At 37.5% G+C, this 20,833-nt stretch overlaps 1 protein-coding gene across 2 annotated transcripts in view; it reads right to left on the bottom strand.

The window, feature by feature from the left end:
- Positions 1-4,089: 4,089 nt before the first annotated feature.
- The window catches only part of LOC107755711 (V-type proton ATPase 116 kDa subunit a), a 44,726-nt gene continuing 27,982 nt past the window's right edge, over positions 4,090-20,833 (bottom strand). Inside the window, exons 11-22 of one of the 2 annotated variants that reach the window (XM_016572594.1) lie at positions 20,128-20,278; positions 19,794-19,933; positions 18,508-18,668; positions 18,172-18,262; positions 17,049-17,167; positions 16,719-16,935; positions 16,505-16,612; positions 14,659-14,853; positions 12,874-12,891; positions 9,794-9,911; positions 9,524-9,695; positions 4,090-6,219 (exon numbers count right to left, since the gene is read on the bottom strand). In XM_016572594.1, coding sequence (XP_016428080.1) covers positions 6,126-6,219; positions 9,524-9,695; positions 9,794-9,911; positions 12,874-12,891; positions 14,659-14,853; positions 16,505-16,612; positions 16,719-16,935; positions 17,049-17,167; positions 18,172-18,262; positions 18,508-18,668; positions 19,794-19,933; positions 20,128-20,278 — 1,584 coding nt within the window. In that variant the 3' untranslated portion in view covers positions 4,090-6,125. The remainder of the gene's footprint in view (positions 6,220-9,523; positions 9,696-9,793; positions 9,912-12,873; positions 12,892-14,658; positions 14,854-16,504; positions 16,613-16,718; positions 16,936-17,048; positions 17,168-18,171; positions 18,263-18,507; positions 18,669-19,793; positions 19,934-20,127; positions 20,279-20,833) is intronic. The other variant, XM_016572595.1, reaches the window with a different exon arrangement.

The following is a 20,833-nucleotide window of genomic DNA, read 5'->3' as shown; positions in this document are numbered from 1 at the left end:
TCATCAAGACCTCATCATTAAATCCAACATCCCGACTCAACCATGCAAAGCATTATCAAGATCAGTGCTGTTAAAGATGCACCTATAGGAGATGGAATCACTCAACAGACACAAACCCTTCAACTTCATATTGGTTTGTTCTATAAAGAGGCCATCTCCTTCTACGTTATTGACTCACCTAGACATGAAATTATCCTTGGCTTTCCCTGGTTATCTGTCCACGACCCAGGTATCTCCTGGCATCATGGTGAGCTGACTCATTGGTCTGAATTTTGCCTAACCCATTGCATGTACTTGACCATAGTCAAACCATGCCTCACTACAAGCACTGAAATCCCAGACACCAAGCAAACCGCAAAGATTCCAGCCTGTTATATTGACTTCTCCATAGAAACTCAAGCTATGGAGGAGTATATTGAAGAGGCCATGAACTCTGGGTTTATCCGCCCTTCCACTTCCCCAGCTACTGCAGGAATTTTCTTCATAGAGAAAAAGGATGGAGGCTTACGCCCATGTATTGATTACAGGGGATTGAATAACGTCACAGTCAAGTTCTGTTAGCCCCTTCCACTGGTTCTTGCAGCCCTTGAACAACTACGTGAACTCAAGAGCTACACAAAACTTGATCTCAGAAGTGCTTACAACTTGATCTGAATTCGTGTAAGGGATGAATGGAAGACTGCCTTCCTCACCACTAGGGTGCGCTACGAGCACCTGGTCATGCCATATGGACTTGCTAATGCCCCTGCAGTCTTTCAGTCCTTTATCAATTAGATTTTTCGTGACCTCTTGAACAGTACTTAGTGGCCTACATCGACAACATTCTAATATATTACAAGTCTGAAGCCGACCACATATGCCATGTCAAGACATTGCTCTCCCATCTATTGGAGAACCAGCTGTATGTCAAAGCTGAAAAGTGCGAGTTCCTTGTTCAACAAATGATCTTCTTGGGATATAACAGCCATCAAGGTGTAAAGATGGACAAATCCAAAGTTCAAGCAGTCACTGAATGGCCCCAACCTACCACGATAAAAGAATTGCAGAGGTTCCTAGGCTTCGCAAACATCTACAGACGGTCCATTAGAAACTAGTCTGATTGCTTCTCCATTGACATCGCTTTTAAAAGGCAAACCTGCTAAGCTCAAATGGTCTGAAGAAGCCACCAAAGTTTTCAATAAACTCAAGGACAGTTTTACCACAGCTCCCATCCTTAAGCATCCTGATCCCAAACTCCACTTTGTGGTTGAAGTAGACGCCTCTGATTGTGGGATTGGAGCTGTGCTCTTACAATGTCACGGTCAACCAGAGAAACTCTACCCCTGTGCATTTTTCTCAAGAAAACTGACCTCAGCCGAGCGTAGTTATGATGTGGGAAATAAGGACCTGTTATCAATGAAGGCAGCCATTGAAGAATGGCGGTATTGGCTCGAGGGGGCTATTCATCCCTTTCAGGTGATCACAGATCACAAAAACCTGGAGTACATTAACAATGCCAAATGTCAAGCTCGTTGGTCCCTGTCCTTCACTCGCTTTCAGTTTACAGTCACCTACAGACCAGGCAGCAAGAACAGTAAGGTGGACGCCTTGTCCAGACACCATGATCCCCCTGCTGAAAGTATCTCACCTGAGTCTATTCTCCCTCCATCAGTCATTATAGCTCGAGTCACTTGGGACCTAATGGAAGAGATGCATTGGACCCATTAACAAGAACCACTGCCTGCTAACAGTCACCCCCAAAAAAAACATTATGTAACACAAGCTCTTCATCAAAGAGTCATGCAATGGGTCCACACATCTCTAAGCTCAGGACACCCTGGAATTTCCCATACACTCCGTCTGCTACAAAACTCTTTCTGTTGGCCATCAATGACTAAAGACTTTGCAACCTATGTTAAGTCCTGCCATGCCTGTGCACAATCTAAGACCCCTAAGGAGTTGTCCTTGGGCCTTCTCCAGCCACTGCCCATTCCACAACGTCTTTGGTCACATTTGTCCATAGACTTCGTCACTACCCGCCCCTTTCTAATGGTTTCATGGCTATTCTGGTAATCATTGATCGCTGCTCTAAGTCCTGCCACCTGGTTCCTTTAAAAGGCCTTCCTACAGCCATGGAAACAGCACAAGCCCTATTCCATCATGTCTTTCAGGTCAATGGCATACCAGATGACATTGTCACTGACAGAGGAGCCTTCTGCAGGCACCTTGATATCAGTGTGAGTCTTACGTCAGGGTACCACCCACAAACCAATGGACAAGTAGAACACCTAAACCAGGAGATTGGCAGGTACCTCAGAATCTACTGCAGTTGTAAACTACACTGCTGGGCAGAGTTCCTTCCATGGGCTGAGTATGCCCAAAACTCCCTGACTCACTCTTCCACTGGCATGACTCCCTTCCAATGCATCTTGGGATACCAACCCCCCTTCTTCCTGTGATCTGGCAAACCCTCATCAGTCCCTGCTGTGTATGACTGGATCAGACGTAGTGTGAGGGTATGGGACAGAGCCCATGTCCGTCTACACAAGAGTTCCAGGCCAACAGACGACGTCGATCACACCCTCTCTACCAATCAGGACAGCGGGTCTGGCTCTCCACGAGGGACCTCAAGCTGCGGCTACCAAGCAGGAAGCTTAGCTCCAGATATGCTGGCCCATTCAAGATTTTCAGACAGATTAATGAGGTCACATACCAGCTTGAGTTTCCTGCTAATTATCATATCTCTCTATCCTTCCATGCCTCACTCCTCAAATTGGTCCACCCAGATGCAGACCCCAATGCCGGGAACAAAGAACCACCACCGCTGGACACCGTTGGATGTAGATGGATCACCAGCATACAAGGTGAACGAGTTGCTGGATTCAAGACGCAGAGGGGGTCAGCTCCAATACTTGGTGGACTTGGTGGCTGTGGGCCTAAGGAGAGATCATGGGTGGCCGCCCATGACATCCTGGATCCGTCCCTTATCTGAGGACTTTCATCAAGCCAGACCTGATCGACCAGCATTATGACCACAGGGACGCCCATGTCGAGCGCTGGGAGGAGCTCCTACAGAAGGGTGTTCTGTAATTCCACGCCAGCAGAGGGAGCCCTCGCCCAAAAACTGACTGTGTGCTGCTCACTCTACAGTCACTTCCTGTTTGGCAGCCATTTAAGCATGGCATGACCAAATAGGCTTTGCGAAGTATTGCCAGTTCCACTGCCTTACTGTGCGTTCTCTGCCTATTGTCTGTTTGCCTTGTGTATGAGCATTGTGCCTGCTTTCTTGGATTACTGTTTTTTTGGATTACCCTATTGACTTGGCTGCCTGTTTGGATCGTTTATTGTGTTTGAGCACCTTGCCTGCCCTCACGACTCCTGGATTTGGATTATCCCTTTGTCTGCTTGCCGTTTGGACTTATTTCTGTGGTTTTCACCATTTGCCTTGCTTCACGTTTCTGATTGTTCGACTGTCCTCATTAAACTTCTGCACATGGATTCTAATGCGCCTTCAGCCTCCTCATTACAATAGAGAATTTTTCTGTGGATTTTGGCATGCAGATTAAGTGTGGACCTGCTTATTTAGTATAATGCATCTGTTTTGTTTTAGTAGTAATAATGGCCATCTGCTATATCTAAAAAAATAAATAAAATAAAACAGCACAGTAGCAGAATGCAGTATAGAAAGTCTCACAATAGATAGTAATTGAATAGTAAATAGTTCACAGCAAAGATTACATTTTTCCATTCATGCTTGCCTCTCTTCCTCCCTCTGCATGAACAGGAAGTTGGACACAAATATGGAGGAAATCTGGAGCCACTAGAGCTGTAAAGCCTGGTGGATTCATTAAGTTCTTTGTCTTATGAGGCATTTTTTTCCTTCCATGTCCACAGGGTCAAGAAACAAGAGATTGTTCCATGTTATTTATTAATGTAAAATTACAAATAACATCTTCAATGTTCAAATCTTTTGACGTTATGTATCTGATTTTATATTTTATCTGATTTAATATTCAAGTCACGTAACACCAAATGACCCTTTAAGACTAACAATCAAATGTGTATTTGATGATAACAGACTCTTAGATCTAATAGAAACACTGACATGAGTTTATTGTCCCCAGATCTTTAATTGTCTGATTTAGGAGGAACAGGGTTTTACAACAACAGACATCTTTGACTCATTGTATAGTCCTCACTGAAATATTTGTTCATGCACAAACACTCTCTTCTGCATGTAAACGACTTGCCACACCACCACAGCAAAACAATAAACAGCAACAAATAAAAAAAGATAAAGTAAATCTTTCATATTTTAATTCCATGTCGATATGTTTAACTTTTGAGCAAGACACAGCTGAAGACAGTCCACCAAACATTAACACCTTTACTAGCTGCCTCAAGAGACTTATGATATCCACTGTTGTCTACTCAGTAACAGGATGTTAACCTTTATTCTGTAAAATGTTGTTGCTTTTTCTGACTAGCTTCTTTTTTTTTATCAATGTGGGATCAAGGTTATATATATTTTCAATTAATTTAAACAGGGTGATCCCTGAAACCATCTACGTTATCTGTCCCTTCAAAACAACACAATAAGAATGGTTTGTGGAGAGACACAATAGGTGCAGAGTAACATCAGCAGGAAAAGCTGATGTTTATATATTGAGCCATTATGTAATTTAACCATAAAGGCTAGACTTACTGATGGTTTTAGATGTAAATACAGGTTTTCATGGTTTCTCTGGGAATCAGAGAATTAAAAAATTTAAAATTTTCATGTAAAAGTCATGGAAGATTCTATAGTGAATATAAATTTTATTCCAGTTATGCTCTGCTCTACAACAGCGGTTCTCAGCCACATTTCTGGAGCCCCCAACACTGTTCAAATTTTGAATGTGTCCTTAATCAAACACACCTGATTTAGGCCATCATTTCATTAGTAGAGACTCCATGACCTGAAATGAGTGTGTCAGAAAAGGAGACATTAAAAATGTACTCCAGGAATATGTTTGGGAACCACTGCTCTACAATATATTATTTACTCAGGAGGGTCCAAACCTGTTTAGCTCCAACCTTAATTAAACACTCCTGAACCAGCTAATCAAAGTCTTCAGACTCACCAGAAAATTCCATGCAAGTGTGTTGGATTTGGGTGGAGCTACATTTTGCAGAACATTGGCCCTCCAGGAGCAGGATTGGACACTCCTGCATTAGCTGGATATTGCTCTTCAGGGCTTTTCACACTTGAAATAGTTAACCCTGGGTCATTCTAAATGCCAGGTAAATGGAATTCTGGGTTATCTTGCTCCAAGTTTTACACTGCTCATAATTTACCCAAGGTTAGCAATTAATCATGGCTGTTCTTAATCTGATGTTTCACACTGTACATTCATAAATCCTGGGTTAACGGTCTTATTTGCAAATTTGAGGTGTCATTGTCATTGACTAGAAGAATGTGGGATGGTTCTAGCATGGCTCATCCTCGTATTATATATTGTAGACTATCAGGTACATATCAGTTCATAGGTTTTCTGTCACCAGTTGACATTTTTCCCCTCAAACGCTGAAATAACTGTTTATACAATGTGCAATGTTTCCATGACTGTCCAAAGTATGTGAATATGAGGCACGATTGGGTATCTGCTGCTAAGCATCTATCCATAATATTCTAATACCGCATTGTTTCACATTGCACAAGTTTGCTACCGCAATCCGGTGCTAACCCCGCTTTTAAATTTGTGTAAAACGTACCTTTACCTGGGGTCAAAGTTTAGAATGGTGATAACCCAGGGTCAAGAGCAGTGTGAAAAGCCCTTTTTTGAGTGCAGTCTGTGAAATCATTCAAAATAAGTCATTAAACTGTTCAATCTAGATTTCCAGTCAGTACTCCTTAGACATTTGTAACATTGCAGCATCTATTATAGTTAACCCACTGTTTTAAAGGACTGTTTACATAAAGTGGGTTACAAATCTGGCAGGAAGGCTTACAGAACACAGCACATCTCAAAAACACCCAATGTGCATAGGTTAGGGGTCACATCTTACAAACACATCACCAGACAGCACTGCTCCTGAAGAGGACAGGGTGAGACAGGATCCATGCAGGAGTGGGAATTGATGATATTTGATAAAGCTGTAGTAGCTCATTCATCGAATCGACCCTCCAGGATACTCTCGAAGGAAAACGGGACAAACTTGAAGCCCTGTCCTGTGTAGAATTTGTTCTGGAACTCCACCCTAAATGACAGGAAAGACAGGACAAAAGAATGCAATGTCAGAGCGGTGATGAGCGGGACATTTAATATTAAAAACACCTGTTGATTCCTGTTGACAACAATGGACTTGCATCTTTGTTTACTTGCAGTATGTTGTGGTTACTTCCTCAAAAGCAAAAGTGTGTTGAAGTGAAAAGGTGAAAATCGGGTTGGGCTGTATGACCATATGAGGAATGTGTCAGCCGGTGAAGACTGTTATACTGTGGCAGCTATTAGTGGGCCAAATGACTTTCACGCCCTCTTACAACACACCTACACTATTGTTCAATTTTAAGATTTCTGGCATCAGTCGATAACGGTTCTCACTTGACTGATTGACAGAACTGTTACATTTGCTTTGTATAAACTTAAATCCTATATAAAACAATTTACAGATTATAGACCGACTGTAAAATAAACACACAAATCCCTAATTTCTCAGAATGTTCTGTGCAAAGATCATACCCACTTGAAAATACTCTCTACTGTATGTAAGAATAGTTGATGGGGAATATTGAAGTTGAAGAGGTCAAACTATGCTTGTAAATTAGCCAAATGTCTGTCATTTTTAATATATTTTTGCCTTTATTTCTGAAACTTTCATACAAGTAAGCTCTGTGGGTAAACTGTTATTTGAGCTATTTCTCCAACTTTGTCTATAATGGGCACATTTTTCAATTTCTCCAGGTTTTGCTGCCAGGAGTGAAAAAAGCCATAATCACACACATTCCGTCACTATCATTGGGTCATAGATAAGAGTGTTTAGATTTGCCGTTGGGAGAAAATATTTTTGAACCGAAGGTTGAGATTTTGAGTAAGGTAATGTCCAGACACAGATTTTTGAAATCAAACAGACAGCTGTTATTAAGTGATTGTGTGCATGACAGCTCTCTGAGAATTTAAGGGAGTCAGTTCCCTGTTGGAAAAAAAAGATGAGAAAAAAGTAATATATGCCTTTAATCTAGAAACCTTTAAACATCAAATGGAACTGGAACATGATTTTACATTAAGATAAAAAAGGTTTGATTGGGTGGAAAATCTGTTGGGTGGATACACAAGAGAAGGAAACATTTAAGAGTCAGGGAATGTCTCACTGCTGTGGTAAATATTTAAGTCAAGAGAGAAAAGACTCTTCCATCTTTCTACGCACGGAACAAATAAAACCACCAAGAGTGTAGAACCTCATTTACCTTCAACATGTCTGTGTGTGCATAGGCCGTGGAAGGAATTTTGAAAGGGTTGAGACGAGAATGACATAAAAATGCCACAATTAGCGCCTTATAAAATCATTATCAGAACAAGTTATTCTTGAGAGGCAGCGATATGTTTACCTTTCCTCTTCACATTCTTTCCCTCTGTAGCACATTTCAGAAGGATGACATAATCTACACATTAAGATCTTAACCCTTAAAGACCTAGAACATTTTGGGGCACCTGACACGCCTGTACTTTTCTTTGTTTTTTCAGACCTATTGTAGCAGTGAGCATCAAGTGCCATATATCATTATAAACAAGAGCACTTGAAGTTTCAGTCTAGCTAATATAAAGTCCCAATTTTCCCTTTGGTTTCTTTAAGAATTAATGAATTTCCAGAATTTTAAGAAAAACGCAAGCAATAATTGGGTGTTTTTTTTACTGTGTACTCAAACAAAAACACCTGAAGTTTGTTTTTTTTCTTTAGAATGTTGTATCTGGGTGTTTTACACTTCCAAAAAAATGTTTTTCTACAAATAACATTCCCCAAGCCAGTTATAGCCATTTATTACAATATTGTTATAGGCGCTTTTCAGTGAAAACAGGTCTATCTACATTACTAACGATATAGATGTGTCCAAAAACATTTAGGGAGTAAAAAAAATGGAAACCGTGTTATATAATAACAAAATATACAGTGCAACAGAAAAAAATAGTGCAAATGATCCTTATGAACTATTATTTACATAATATAACAGCCAAATGATTCGATCCGCTGGCTGCACTCTGCGTCAGTTGATTTTACCGGGACATCGCCCAGCGACGTGAATACCTAAATTCCAGTGCTTTATCCGATATGTACCGCTTTTTCATCCTTGTTTTTGGTTTGTTTTATGTCAAAGTGATCTGTCCTGTGTTTTTATGCTCTCATGCAAATGTGGTATTGTGTGTTTGTTTTCGTGCACGCACGACACACTTTACTTTCACTTTGATCAGATTTCCAAAGAAACTTGCTAAACAATGGTTCAAAAGACCAAAACCTATGTTTATTGGTTGAATATGTGACAGTTTGAACCAATCTGGTCACGGGGGTGGGACTAAGCGTCAACAATCGTTCCTGTTTGGCTCAGAGGACGAAATGCATTGGTTTCTTCTGACGAATCAATGTTGTCAAAATGTGATGGCGTAATCATGTATGCTACCGAGCCTCTGAATATCCAAATGAGACAAATGCGATATCTCCGAAAAGCGGAGAATCTCTGCTTTACGACACTTTTCAGATAAGTTTAGCGGTTCAAAAGTTATTAAACATTTACGAACAATAGTTATTTTTAGCCGCGAGGCGGCTGTCTCGGTCTTTGAGGGTTAACAGAAAAGAGTGTCAAAGATAGAGTGATTGTAAAAAAAATAACAGTTTTAGAATAGACAATTTCTCTTAGTTGTACAGCTCTATTCATTCATAGCTTTTCGCTAACATCCTTTCAACGACTCGAAATAGTTTTAGCGTGTTAATGGATATGACAGTTTTAATGTATTTGGTCTTAGCAGACTAGATCTGCTATGAATGCTGCTGCAGAGCAAACTGCTACTGCCAACAGATACACAGACACGCTGCTGTGAGCATGTAAGATATGATGTTGCTGCTGCATGAATAGGCATACATAAATACCCTAGCAGATGTAGACAGGTGGAGCTGGGGGAGGTGGTGGGTTTCAGAGAAACGTTGATAGCGTTCTGCAGGACCAGTATAGCGTGAACACTGAACCAGAATATTTAAATATTGAGCAAAAAATCTTATTGGCTGTAGAATGAACAGAGGCCAATCAGCTTGCGCTGTGTAGTAAATGATGTGATTGCTAACAGATTGCATGGAAAAGACCTATCAGCCTGTGCTATCTAGAGTTTCATGACTCAACTATATATAGCTCAAATGGTACTTTTGAGTGATGTCTTCATCATGTCTATAAAAATGTTAAAGATGAATTGTTTAAATTTTAAAACAATTGAAAATTTTCAATTTAAAATATTTTCATTTGTATGTGTTTGCACTGGCAAATTACGGCCCTGTGTGTTGATGTGTGTGTTTATCTCACCAATGTAAGCGCAGAGCATGCAGAAATGCAGACAGTCCCTCCATGATGAGTAAGATGCACACTGTTAGTGTGGCAAAGGCAGAGAAAATGATCGACAGGCCAAAGAATCCACCACCACTCCTCGATGACAGTCCAAGATGCATCACCATTCCCCAAAGAACCTCAGACAACTCTGACAGACAGACAGAGAAAGAGTGAGTTCAATTTTAACAAGCCTGTGGATGTGTTGTGGATTTTTATGTGTGTGTGAGTGTGTGTGGATGAACTTACGAGCATGAGCCAAACTGAGGGCCCAGAGCCGCAGGTATGAGGCAGTGTTGGAGATGCAGCCCAGACAGTATTCTATAGTGTGAATGGCCTGATGAACAGCCATATCTCCAAAGTTAAACTACAGACAAAAAAGAAAAAAAAAATACAGAAAAGGGTCAATAATGATCTTTGAATGTAGGATCCAAAAAAAGTTAAAAGCTATCTTAAAAGGTTAGTTCAGACAAAAATGAACATTCTGTCATTCAACAATAGACCAAGAACAAACCTCATTGGTTCGTGTGGAAGCTCAAATGTGCTAATTGGTTCTCAAGCAAACACGTTCATACTTCTGTTTACCATATTTGCTGTGATATATGTTTGTATGTTGATCAGTTTTATATGGAAATAAAAGACCATTAATTATTATGCAAAATGAATTAATATGTGCTTTATAAATACTAGTAAACGGCCAATATGCTAGTAATATGCATGTTAATAAGCAACTTGTTAATAGTGAATAGTGTTCCCTAATCTAAAGTGTTACCACAAATTAATAAAAAATTCATAATAACCAGTTTTATTTTAAAGATGATAACTTTTACCTCTTCTCCCTGCATTAAAATGCTATGCAGAAAACAACTGTTTGAACTCTTTATACCCTTTTTTGCATAATACCTACTTACAATAGGCAGTATGCAGTATTCAAAAAGCAGTAAACTAGTATTATTTTAGGAACATAGCCACATTTATATATTTGGAAAACACTTGTATCCAATGTGACTTACAGTACACTGATGGTATACTATTTTTTTTTTTTTAAATCAGATATCTGATCGTAAACCCACTTTTTTGTGCATATATTATTTTATTATTTTGCTGTTGTGCTTCTACTGGAAGCTTCTTCAATTGATTTTTTTTTTGTGTGTGAATGTGGCTAGTAAAGTGTTATCTGATTCAGAAATGATAAATGAGCAGTAGAAAACAGTACTCTTCTATTAAGGAGGACTAGTTCAGTAATTCATCTTCACTTTTCATCATAATATTTTAATATTTTGGAAGACGCATGGTGTCATTCGTGTTGAGAACAATAGAGCTGAGATGACTGTGATGTCAGTGATCTTTTTCCTGTCTTTTAACAATCCAGAGAGATTACAGAGAAACGAGCAGTTTTTTTTTTTTCCATTTTCAATCTAAAGATCACAGATCCCCTTCTGCCAAGTCACGAGCAGTGTATGTACAAAAACACTGAAGTTTATTTTATAATAAATCTAGAGTGCTGCAACAGACTGGCCAACAAGACCCTACAAAGGACAAGTGGTTTGGAGAAAAGAAAAGGACAGAAAATGAATGGGAATGTAGACTGACTTTTCTCAGATACATAATATGTACACGCTTATGCATGCTATATGTATGAAATGTATGTATGAAATTGTTTCAGGATGTGCACAAATTCAAAACTGTATGAAAAATAATAATAATAGAGATAACTGGAATCTAAGGCTACACTGCAGGCCTTAGTGCTCAATTCTCATTCCCATTTAATGCTCATATCCATTTTTTGTTTGTTTGTCTGTTTATATTATTTTTTTAAAATGTGTCCAATATCAGATGTGAGTGTGAACTGGTCATGGTCCTGAACTGACACATATGCACAAAGTAACAATAAGAAAGACAACACACTGTCATGTAGAAGCAAACTGAGGTCAGCAAATTTGTGCACAGGCGATGAGGATGAAGATGAGGAGAAAGAGTTTTTCACATATAATTTTCACATAAGTTTTGCTTGAACAGAGCTGTCATCGTAATACTTATGACTTCTAACACCTCACTGTCCCCCACTGACTACCTTTGCAGCCGTCTTCCATATTAACCAAATGACCAAGGACCTATGTTATGTAAAATCTTTGGATTGAATTGAATTGTAAAATGTTGATCTAGAGTGACACAAAAGCCGCATAAATTCTGATAAGACTGAGGTTTCAATGCAAAACATCTGATTTAGAACCACATACGGAAGTGGCACAAATTAGAATTGAAAAGTTCAGATTCCATGTGGTTTGTGCTGTTCACACTGTTATGGGGGAAAAAATAGTCACATAAAGAAAAAAACAATCTGAATTTAGCCTAAATGAATGGACAGCACTTGAGTCCATCAACATGTCCAGAGTGCTTAGGTGGTCAAAGGTTATGTTCAATAGAAATACGTTTTACTCCGCAAGAAAAATTATTGAAGAAGCATTGATGTCAGGTGTGTTTATCAAAAGGGAAAAGATAGGACTGATTCTTGTACTACTTGTAAAGTCATGTAAAGTTTGGCTTGGCAGAGGCTGGTTTCCCTTTTCCTCTTGAATCTTTTGTTGAGAGTGCCGAATGGCTCAAAAGCCATCATGGAAAACCTGACGTAACACTCTCATTGTTCTCCAGCAGAGGTGTGTTACCAGGATATCATAGAAACCAGAAGGCCAAGGCTATTGAGTGACTCAAAGTGCATAGATTATTAGTGTGCATTAACTCAATAACACAATATCAAGGATATTACATAATTCTAACAATCATGTATAGAAATAACTGCCTTACTAAGAAACTGCAGTGTGTCACGAATGATCTTTTCATCCATTTACATTAATTCACAATTACCACTTACTCTAAAAAAATAGTATATTTGGTTCCCAGCACGTGCAAATATACAATAAAACACTGTGTGCCATGAAAAATAACTTTGATGGATCATTGAAGGTCATTACTTCCCAATAATAATATATACAAACTACCGTATTTTATACTTCACAGATGACAGAACATCCTTCTTGTTTTCCCTTTTTGTAAAGTGAAAATCTAGAGTAATTTTATTGTATGTTTCACTAAGACCTGTTATTTCATATTTCATAAGAGTCAAAATCAATATAACTTAGCTTGCAAACATTTTAATATAATTGTACTTGAAAACACTGTTTCATGACATCCACATCCACACATGACATATTTTTTTCGGTTTGTGTTTGAATAAAAAATGTATTATCAATTATTTTCATGAATAATTAATATATAAGAAAGATTATGTGAATGCAAAAGTAACAGAACAACACACAAAATTCTCTTACCGGTTCTTCCTCTGAATGCTTGAAAAGTAGAGAACAGAGTTTTAAGTAAACAAATCAAAGAGAATTGTTTCTAATTCAATTATTGTAAAATTAACTGCATGAATAATGCATACCGACGAGAATAATAAGTAAGGCAGGTCAAAGGTTACAGATCAGACAAAGAAAGCAATCTGCAATCTGTTAGGAATGTTTTTTTATGTGTATTATTATGTATATAGTATTCTCTTTAACTTTGGCACACATGCACCAAGCACTACTATTATACAATATTCTGATATGCGCATGCTGGATCCTGTCCTTGTGTTTGCAGTCAGTATACTAAGTTTTTCCATCTCAGTAGATGAGGATCTGTGCAATCCTCTTTCACCATGAACAATTAATGCCATGTGTGGGTAATACCACAAACCTTCACCTCAGTCATAACTCATCTTGTTACTCGTAATAATAAATTATAGAAAGATTCAATTTGGATGGCCATAAATAATCACTGTTTCAAAACAAGTTTCAAAACTTCAGTGCATTCCAAAATTATTGAATCATCATATAGCTAACTTTCTGTTTCCATTGTGTCTTAAACAGACCACACATCAATAATAATGATGACACTAACATTTACTAATAAATAAAATGACATAAATGTGTTACTTATTAAAATTGTCTAGTTATTGCCCACAAAAACATCTAATAGGCTGAATCTCAAGAAAATATGTCTAAGTCACACCAAACGTTTGCTATTTAGTTTATTTTTTGTTAAGCATTATACTATAAGTATTTAAGTATATTTATGTTTTATAAGTATGATTATATAAGTATTGAGATTTGCTTGCATTGTGACATTATTTTCATAACAATTAAGCAAATTTCTTACTGCAACTGTAATGCACCTGGTTTTATTTTCAAATTTGTTATTAATTCCATTATTCTCAATGATGATTCTCATTAATTTCTCATCACTGTAATATATTTTCACAACACTGCAGTAAAACAATGTAATAATACTTTTTATTTGAATCAGGTATTACAACAAATGCTATCATGAAATATAAACACTTCCCAATTAAAATATATTTTTTGCATTAGAGTAATAAGAACTTAAATAATGATCTTTAAAAAAGCATCATATGACCCCTTTAATAGTCTTAAAAACTTTTTCTTAATGCAAAATGTAATTGCATGTTTTTTTTTTCTTTACTCTCGGGAATATATATTAGCGGGAAATATTCATGACAGGTTTCAACCTAAAACTCTAAAACATTACGCTACCAAGAACGCAGCCTTTAATTCATTCAATCGTGTTTTCATTATTTGTTGTTTTTATCTGCTCAGCACATGATGGAACAGACCGTTCAGGGCAATGTCAAAAGGTAAGAAAATATGAAAACATTTTGCACATTCCAATGGTGGGTATGTTTGGAGCGGGTGAGTCAGACTGCTCACAGAGTCTTGCTGAGAAGTTACTCCTCTGTTTACATTTCTCAAATTTCTGTAGGATGACAATCCTTTTAATCAGACTATCTTTTGTTTAGGCAGATACACTTAAAACACTGGTAAACAATAGTTTATTTTCCATTAAACACGATCTCACTGCAGCCAAACTACAACATCACACAAGAAAACATCACGTTTCTCTGTGTGCCATCAAAATGTCCCTCAGCTGTTGTGATTAGGTTGTATTTTTATGTATATGTAATGAGGAATATGCACCAATAAATATCAGAAAAACATTACAATTCAAATAATTCCATATGACATGTACCACAGGCTGACATCACAGACTCCACCCACCTCATCTCCTTCCTCTGAGTGCTGCGAGAGCTGGTCGTGGTCAATGATCTCCGCCTCGTCTTCTGTAGGCCCGTTTCCGACCCGGATGCCACCGAACTTCTGCGTGCCCTGTTGGGTGAGTCCGGTGGGTGAGCTGGTGCCTGTCTGCTCTAAAGTTTCTAGATTCTCTGCAGGTCTTGCCTCCCTCATCTGGGACTAAATACAAACAAGGTCTGTGTGGCTATCAGCACGCCATGGGTCGCCTGAGTGTATGCTGTGTTTGGTATGGCTGCTTGGAGCACCTACCAAAACACGATGGAGCTTCACCTGTTAATCACAAAGCAACTGGACCAGTATCATAAATTATCTAATTTTGTTAATCAAGGGATAATTTGTGTCCTGCCTGTTTCAACAAATAGTCTCTTCTGTGCTATTTAGGCACTTCTTCCAGTCCAAACCTCATAAATTATTCACATTCAAGTTCAAATGAAGAAATACAGCAGTCTCTCCTTTTAAAACATTATTTTCACTAACTTGCTTCATTAGCTTCAGCATGCTCTTTGATGTATGAGCCTTTTTTATGTAAAAAAAAAAAAAAAAAAATAACAATTAGCTATTCAACAACACCCATTCACTGCAGAAGATCTGTTGATGAGCAAGTGATGTAATGCAAAATTTCTCCAAACCTGTTCAGATAAAGAAATAAACTCTACAACTTGAATGTTCTTTTCTTTTTTGGGTGAACTATTCCTTTAACACATTACACAAGAAATTTCCATTAGTGGCCCCCATATTTTAAATCTGAATATAAAGTGGCATTTTTGCCACTTTCAAGATAGATTTACAAAATTTAAAATCCATCCTGCTGAATTCTACAGATTTTTCCTGATTTGAACAAGAACTGATACTAGTTCAACATTATGGTGAATTTAAAGGGATAGTTCACCCAAAAATGAAAATTTGATGTTTATCTGCTTACCCCCAGGGCATCCAAGATGTAGGTGACTTTGTTTCTTCATGTTCAGTTTCTTGCACAGACCGATCGTTTCGTGTCTTTAGACATCAATGTATCGTCACGAGCCGCAGTGTTTAATTTGGATTTGTCTGTGCATGTTTTTTTTTACTCTCATAGATTTTGTTACCATTGCCATGCATTATCCGACTGATAGACTGCAACGGCTGGAGTTAAAAATCTCCGTTTGTGTTCTACTGAAGAAACAAAGTCACCTACATCTTGGATGCCCTGGGGGTAAGCAGATAAACATCAAATTTTCATTTTTGGGTGAACTATCCCTTTAAGGCTATTCTTGTATTTTATCATTTTGAGAACATCAGTACTTTCAACACTAAAACTGTCCTGTGAATGGAACACAAGATATCTATTACCAGTTATCTTTTTCTAAACAATCTTCAACCTGCTGTAAAAGCTTCCAGCATGGTAGGTGCCCCATTGGGCCAAATCAGAGTTGCCTCCTCTTTCACAATCTCATTTGATCCTACCTACACATATGAAAAATTATGCACAATTCTGCTCTATTGAACATACATATATGCACACAGACATACATCTATGAAGAAATTCAGTAAAGGTGTTATACTTGGCTTTGTCCCATGGCATGCTGTTAAAAAACATCTGAGGAAACACAATGTTCACAGTCTGTAACTCCAAACCCCAGCGTCCCAATATCAGAGGTCTGTTTGTTTGTTATATCTACTAATATTTGTGTAGTTTGCATTTGTCATGGACAATGAAACAAAACAAACACTTTCAACATTCCATTTCAATATCATGCTCTATGATTTAATGACATAAAATGAAAAACAAAGATGAAGTTTGGCTGGTTTTGATTAGAGTAAATAAGCATACCAGGTGCTTCTTCCACAGGTACTGACGGCGCAGGACCATAGTCTTCACCACCAGCATACACGGCACACACGCCAGAGCTATCACCACCAACAGAGACTGAATCCCCACCTATGCACACATAGAAAGAGATCCTCCAATCATCCAACCAGAATTCTATCTGATCCTAGCCAGAATTCTATCCATCTATTTGTTTTCTTTTAAATGTGTGTATTACCTGTCCTCTGTACAAGGGTTTGTTGGTAGGATCATTGTAGTTGAAAAGACACATATTGATGAAAGCAATCAGTAGACTGGGAGCATCTTTAGATGTCGCTGCATCATAAGCCGTCCACTTGTAGAAGATGAGCAGGATCAGATAACCAAACAGACTGCTCATGAACACAATCTCAGGAATGAAACCCAGGAAAATGTTCAAAGGTTTCTTGAAGTACCTGTGAGAAAGAAATGCAGTTAGAGCAAAACACGAAAGGACGATCCCCAGTCATTGCACTTAGTAATTCGTACACTAGCTGCTCCACACGCACACATTTGAACACACACTTACAGGTGATTGAAGAGGGACAGCGTGACACCAAACAGCATGTGAATGACACCCAGGACTACAGACATCTTCATCTTAAACGAGTTCAGGAAAGTCAGCTTATTTGTGGCAACATTCCAGATCTAACAGAGAAATATTAGTAGAACAGTCTTATACCAGAATTGAACTGAAGAACCTTATTTTAGTTGTTTGTAATACAAATCACAGTGTAAAACGTATAGAGGAAGAGAAGTTCTCATTTGTGCTTTTTGGTAATTATTGGTCTTTGCACATTTACAGCATGAAAAAAATGTTAAGTTTGGCATGGTATTTTTTCTCAACTTTTACAAAAATGTCTAAAGACATATTCTGTTCCATTCTGTCTACCCGCAGAAAAACAGATTCTATGTAAAAGGCCTCTAATCCTCTTTCCTTTCATTCCTTTTGTTAAAAATAAGTACATTTTAGCACATTTTTAAAAAGTTTACTACAGAAATAATGTCACAGACATACTTAAGTGAAAACTGAATGTAATGCTTTTGGACACTTAATTGCATGTTATTGCAATAAAAAGAAAAATGTGAATTCATATTCAATGCAATTATGTGTGCAATTTCTCACTTCTATCTGCCTTTGAAATATGTTTAAAGTGTACTGCCAAATGTACTGACAAGAATTTATGCCAAAATACACTAAATAAAATATGTAATGTCTATTGAAACTTGTATGCCATTTATTTAAATATATTTATAATTACATATTTGTAATGATGATGTTGCAATTTAGTACATTTAAAATAAGTTTAAATTAATATTAGCTAACACAATACGCTTAAAATTATAATTAAGTACTTGACATGTATGTACATAACTTAGTCAACACATCAAAATACTGTTAAGTGCGCTTATTTAAAGCACAACAAAAGATTATGAACATCACATTATGAAAAGATTATGAACATCACATTCTGTTTCGAGCACCTTATTTGTGTACACTTATGCTCAATTTTGTCAACATCCAATGCAGGCACCGCAGTAAAAATGCATGATGTAAAAATGTGTCTGAGGTGTGAATCAATTTATTTGTCTAAGCTGTCTCTGCAAGGTTGCGTGTATACTGTATGAATGTGTTTTTTTGTGAAACATACGGGGTCAATGCCCAGAGGATAAGGGCCACCAAACACGCCAGGAACAGCGGGGTCTAACTGAAGAACTGAGTTACCATCCAGAGTCTCAAACCTACAAATACATACAAAAATTGTACAATGTCAAACTCATTAAAAAGTGAATGTTAGTCAGGATATAATGATTGCTTTACATCTGTACATTTGAGATGAGACACTGTATTTTACATGCTGTTTTAATGTTTTGCTTTTTGTTATTTTCATTATAAATTCATTTGACAATCAAAGTAAGATTGTATGATTGCTGATGATGTTTGATTATATTCAAACTGTTTCACTGATTTAATGTTGTGAACTTACGTCCAGTTTCCTTTAGGGAAAAACATGGGCCGCACACTCCAGCTTGAGCCGAACATGTTGAGGGACTTGGAGAAGCAGTCATTGTAGATCAATCCAGTGTAGACTGAGAATATCCCCATCAAAAGAATGATATAACGTCCTGCAAAAATCATGTTAAACATCTACACATACACAAGAGGGGAGAGAAAATAAAAACTAAGGTTAGACGTTTGTGAAGTTATAAACAATCAGCAAATTACATCATAAATATTCATAAAATGTTGCACCTCTGAATACGACTTCATGATTACACTATAATATCTTGTTATATTACATAATTGTATGTTAAAGATTTCTTGAATTTGCTTAATGAACGGATTATTTTTTTCTGCATTATTATTGAAATATGAAGCTGGTTCTGCATATATTTAAATGCCTTAAATGTCCTTTTTTTTTAAATTGCAAACTGCGAATTGTATACTGCTTATTTGTATCATCAATATTTTCATCCAAAGATTGTACATTTTAAATGAGAATATACGAATGTGAATTTGAAATCCTCTTAAAGCATCATTGTTAACGTTTAGAAGTTAACAATGTTAACAAATCAATAACAACTTCATATTTGATTTAATCTCCAAATTTAACTTCATATTTATTTAAAGGGATAGATCACCCAAAAATGAAAATTCTGTCATTAATTACCATCATGTCGTTTCAAACCCGTAAGACCTTCGTTCATCTTCGGAACACAAATTAAGATATTTTTGATGGAATCTGAAAGCTGTCTGACCCTGCATAGACAGCAACGCAACTGAAATGTTCCCAAGTCCAGAAACGTAGCAAGGAGATCGGTAAAATAATCCATGTGACATCAGGGGCAGTTCAACTGCAATTATACAAAGCTACGAGAATACTTTTTGTGCGCAAAAGAAAAAAAATAACGACTTTATTCAACAATTCGTCTCCTCCGCATCACCCTAGTGCCATTTTGGAGAATATTCGCTGGACGTAAACAACGTATGCTGTTCTGTCAGCTTCGTATAATTGCGGTTGAACCACTGATGTCACATGGATTATTTTACAGATCTCCTTGCTACGCTTCTGGACTTTACATTTCAGTTGCGTTGCTGTCTATGCAGGGTCAGACAGCTCTCAGATTCCATGAAAAATATTTTAATTTGTGTTCCGAAGATGAACGAAGGTCTTACAGGTTTGAAACGACATGAGGGTGAGTAATTAATGACATAATTTAAATTTTTGGGTGAACTAACCCTTTAATGTAATAGTTATTGATCAGCTGAGACCTCATTGTCACTCTTCTGAGCGAGCAGGCGGGTCTCTCTTATGACCAGATAAAGTGCCGCACATGTCATCAGCAGGCCATGACCCATGTCCCCAAACATGACAGCAAACAGGAACGGGAACGTAATGATTGTGTATGGCGCTGCAAGAAACAAAATAGAAACAATCCAATTATACAAGTGTTAAAAACAAAGTTAAATTTATTTCCTGAGAAAAAGTGGACTCCGCATTGTTAAACCAAATAGTAAAAGTATGTATATATTTTTTTTTTGTAAAATCTAGCAATTCCTGCATAAATGTACTTTTAAGCATAAGGAATGTTTCCTGTTTTGGTACCTGGGTTGATCTCTCGGTAGGTTCCGATGCCGTAAGCATCCACAATGTTCTGGAACCCCGAGGTGAACTTGTTGGTCTTGTTGTAAGTAGGTGGAGTCTGTTTGGTCTGCATTCGGTTCAAGATGGAGGGAACTGTGGAGCCACTCCGTTCCTACATAAATAAAAACTTCCCCTTTAGACATCCTGTTGACTATAAGTAACTTTGCAACTACATGTCAACTACCAGACAAGATTCTTAGTAGACCATCTTCTTAATGTTTGCTTCTTAATAATTGCTTTGATGGTCCCCTAACAGACATTCTACTGACTATTAGTAACTTAGCAAGTACATGTCAACTTACTCTACTAACCAGAACCTAACACTCTACTAACACTCTAATTAGTTGACATGTATTTGCAAAGTTACTTATAGTCTTATAGGGGACCATCAAAATAAAGTGTAACCTTCAAAGTACACTGCCACACACATCTACTCAATCTAGCAATATTTCCACATATATAGTAAAGTCATGTATATCCACACAATAATAAAGTCATATAAACTATAAAATAACACAAACTGATATAAAATCAACTTCATGAGGTGGATCCTGGGATGGTTTTAAAAGTTTGCATGTATGTTGAATGCTTTTCCTTCACTATCTGCTCCAACCCATTTATTGTTACATGTAATTACAATTTAAGTATAAAAAAAAAAAAATATATA

This window comes from Sinocyclocheilus rhinocerous, unplaced genomic scaffold, assembly GCF_001515625.1.
Source record: "Sinocyclocheilus rhinocerous isolate Xijiao unplaced genomic scaffold, SAMN03320098_v1.1 scaffold1193, whole genome shotgun sequence".
Taxonomy (NCBI): Eukaryota; Metazoa; Chordata; class Actinopteri; order Cypriniformes; family Cyprinidae; genus Sinocyclocheilus; species Sinocyclocheilus rhinocerous.
Note: the sequence above shows the minus strand (reverse complement) of the source record. Positions and strands in the feature narration are given on the sequence as shown.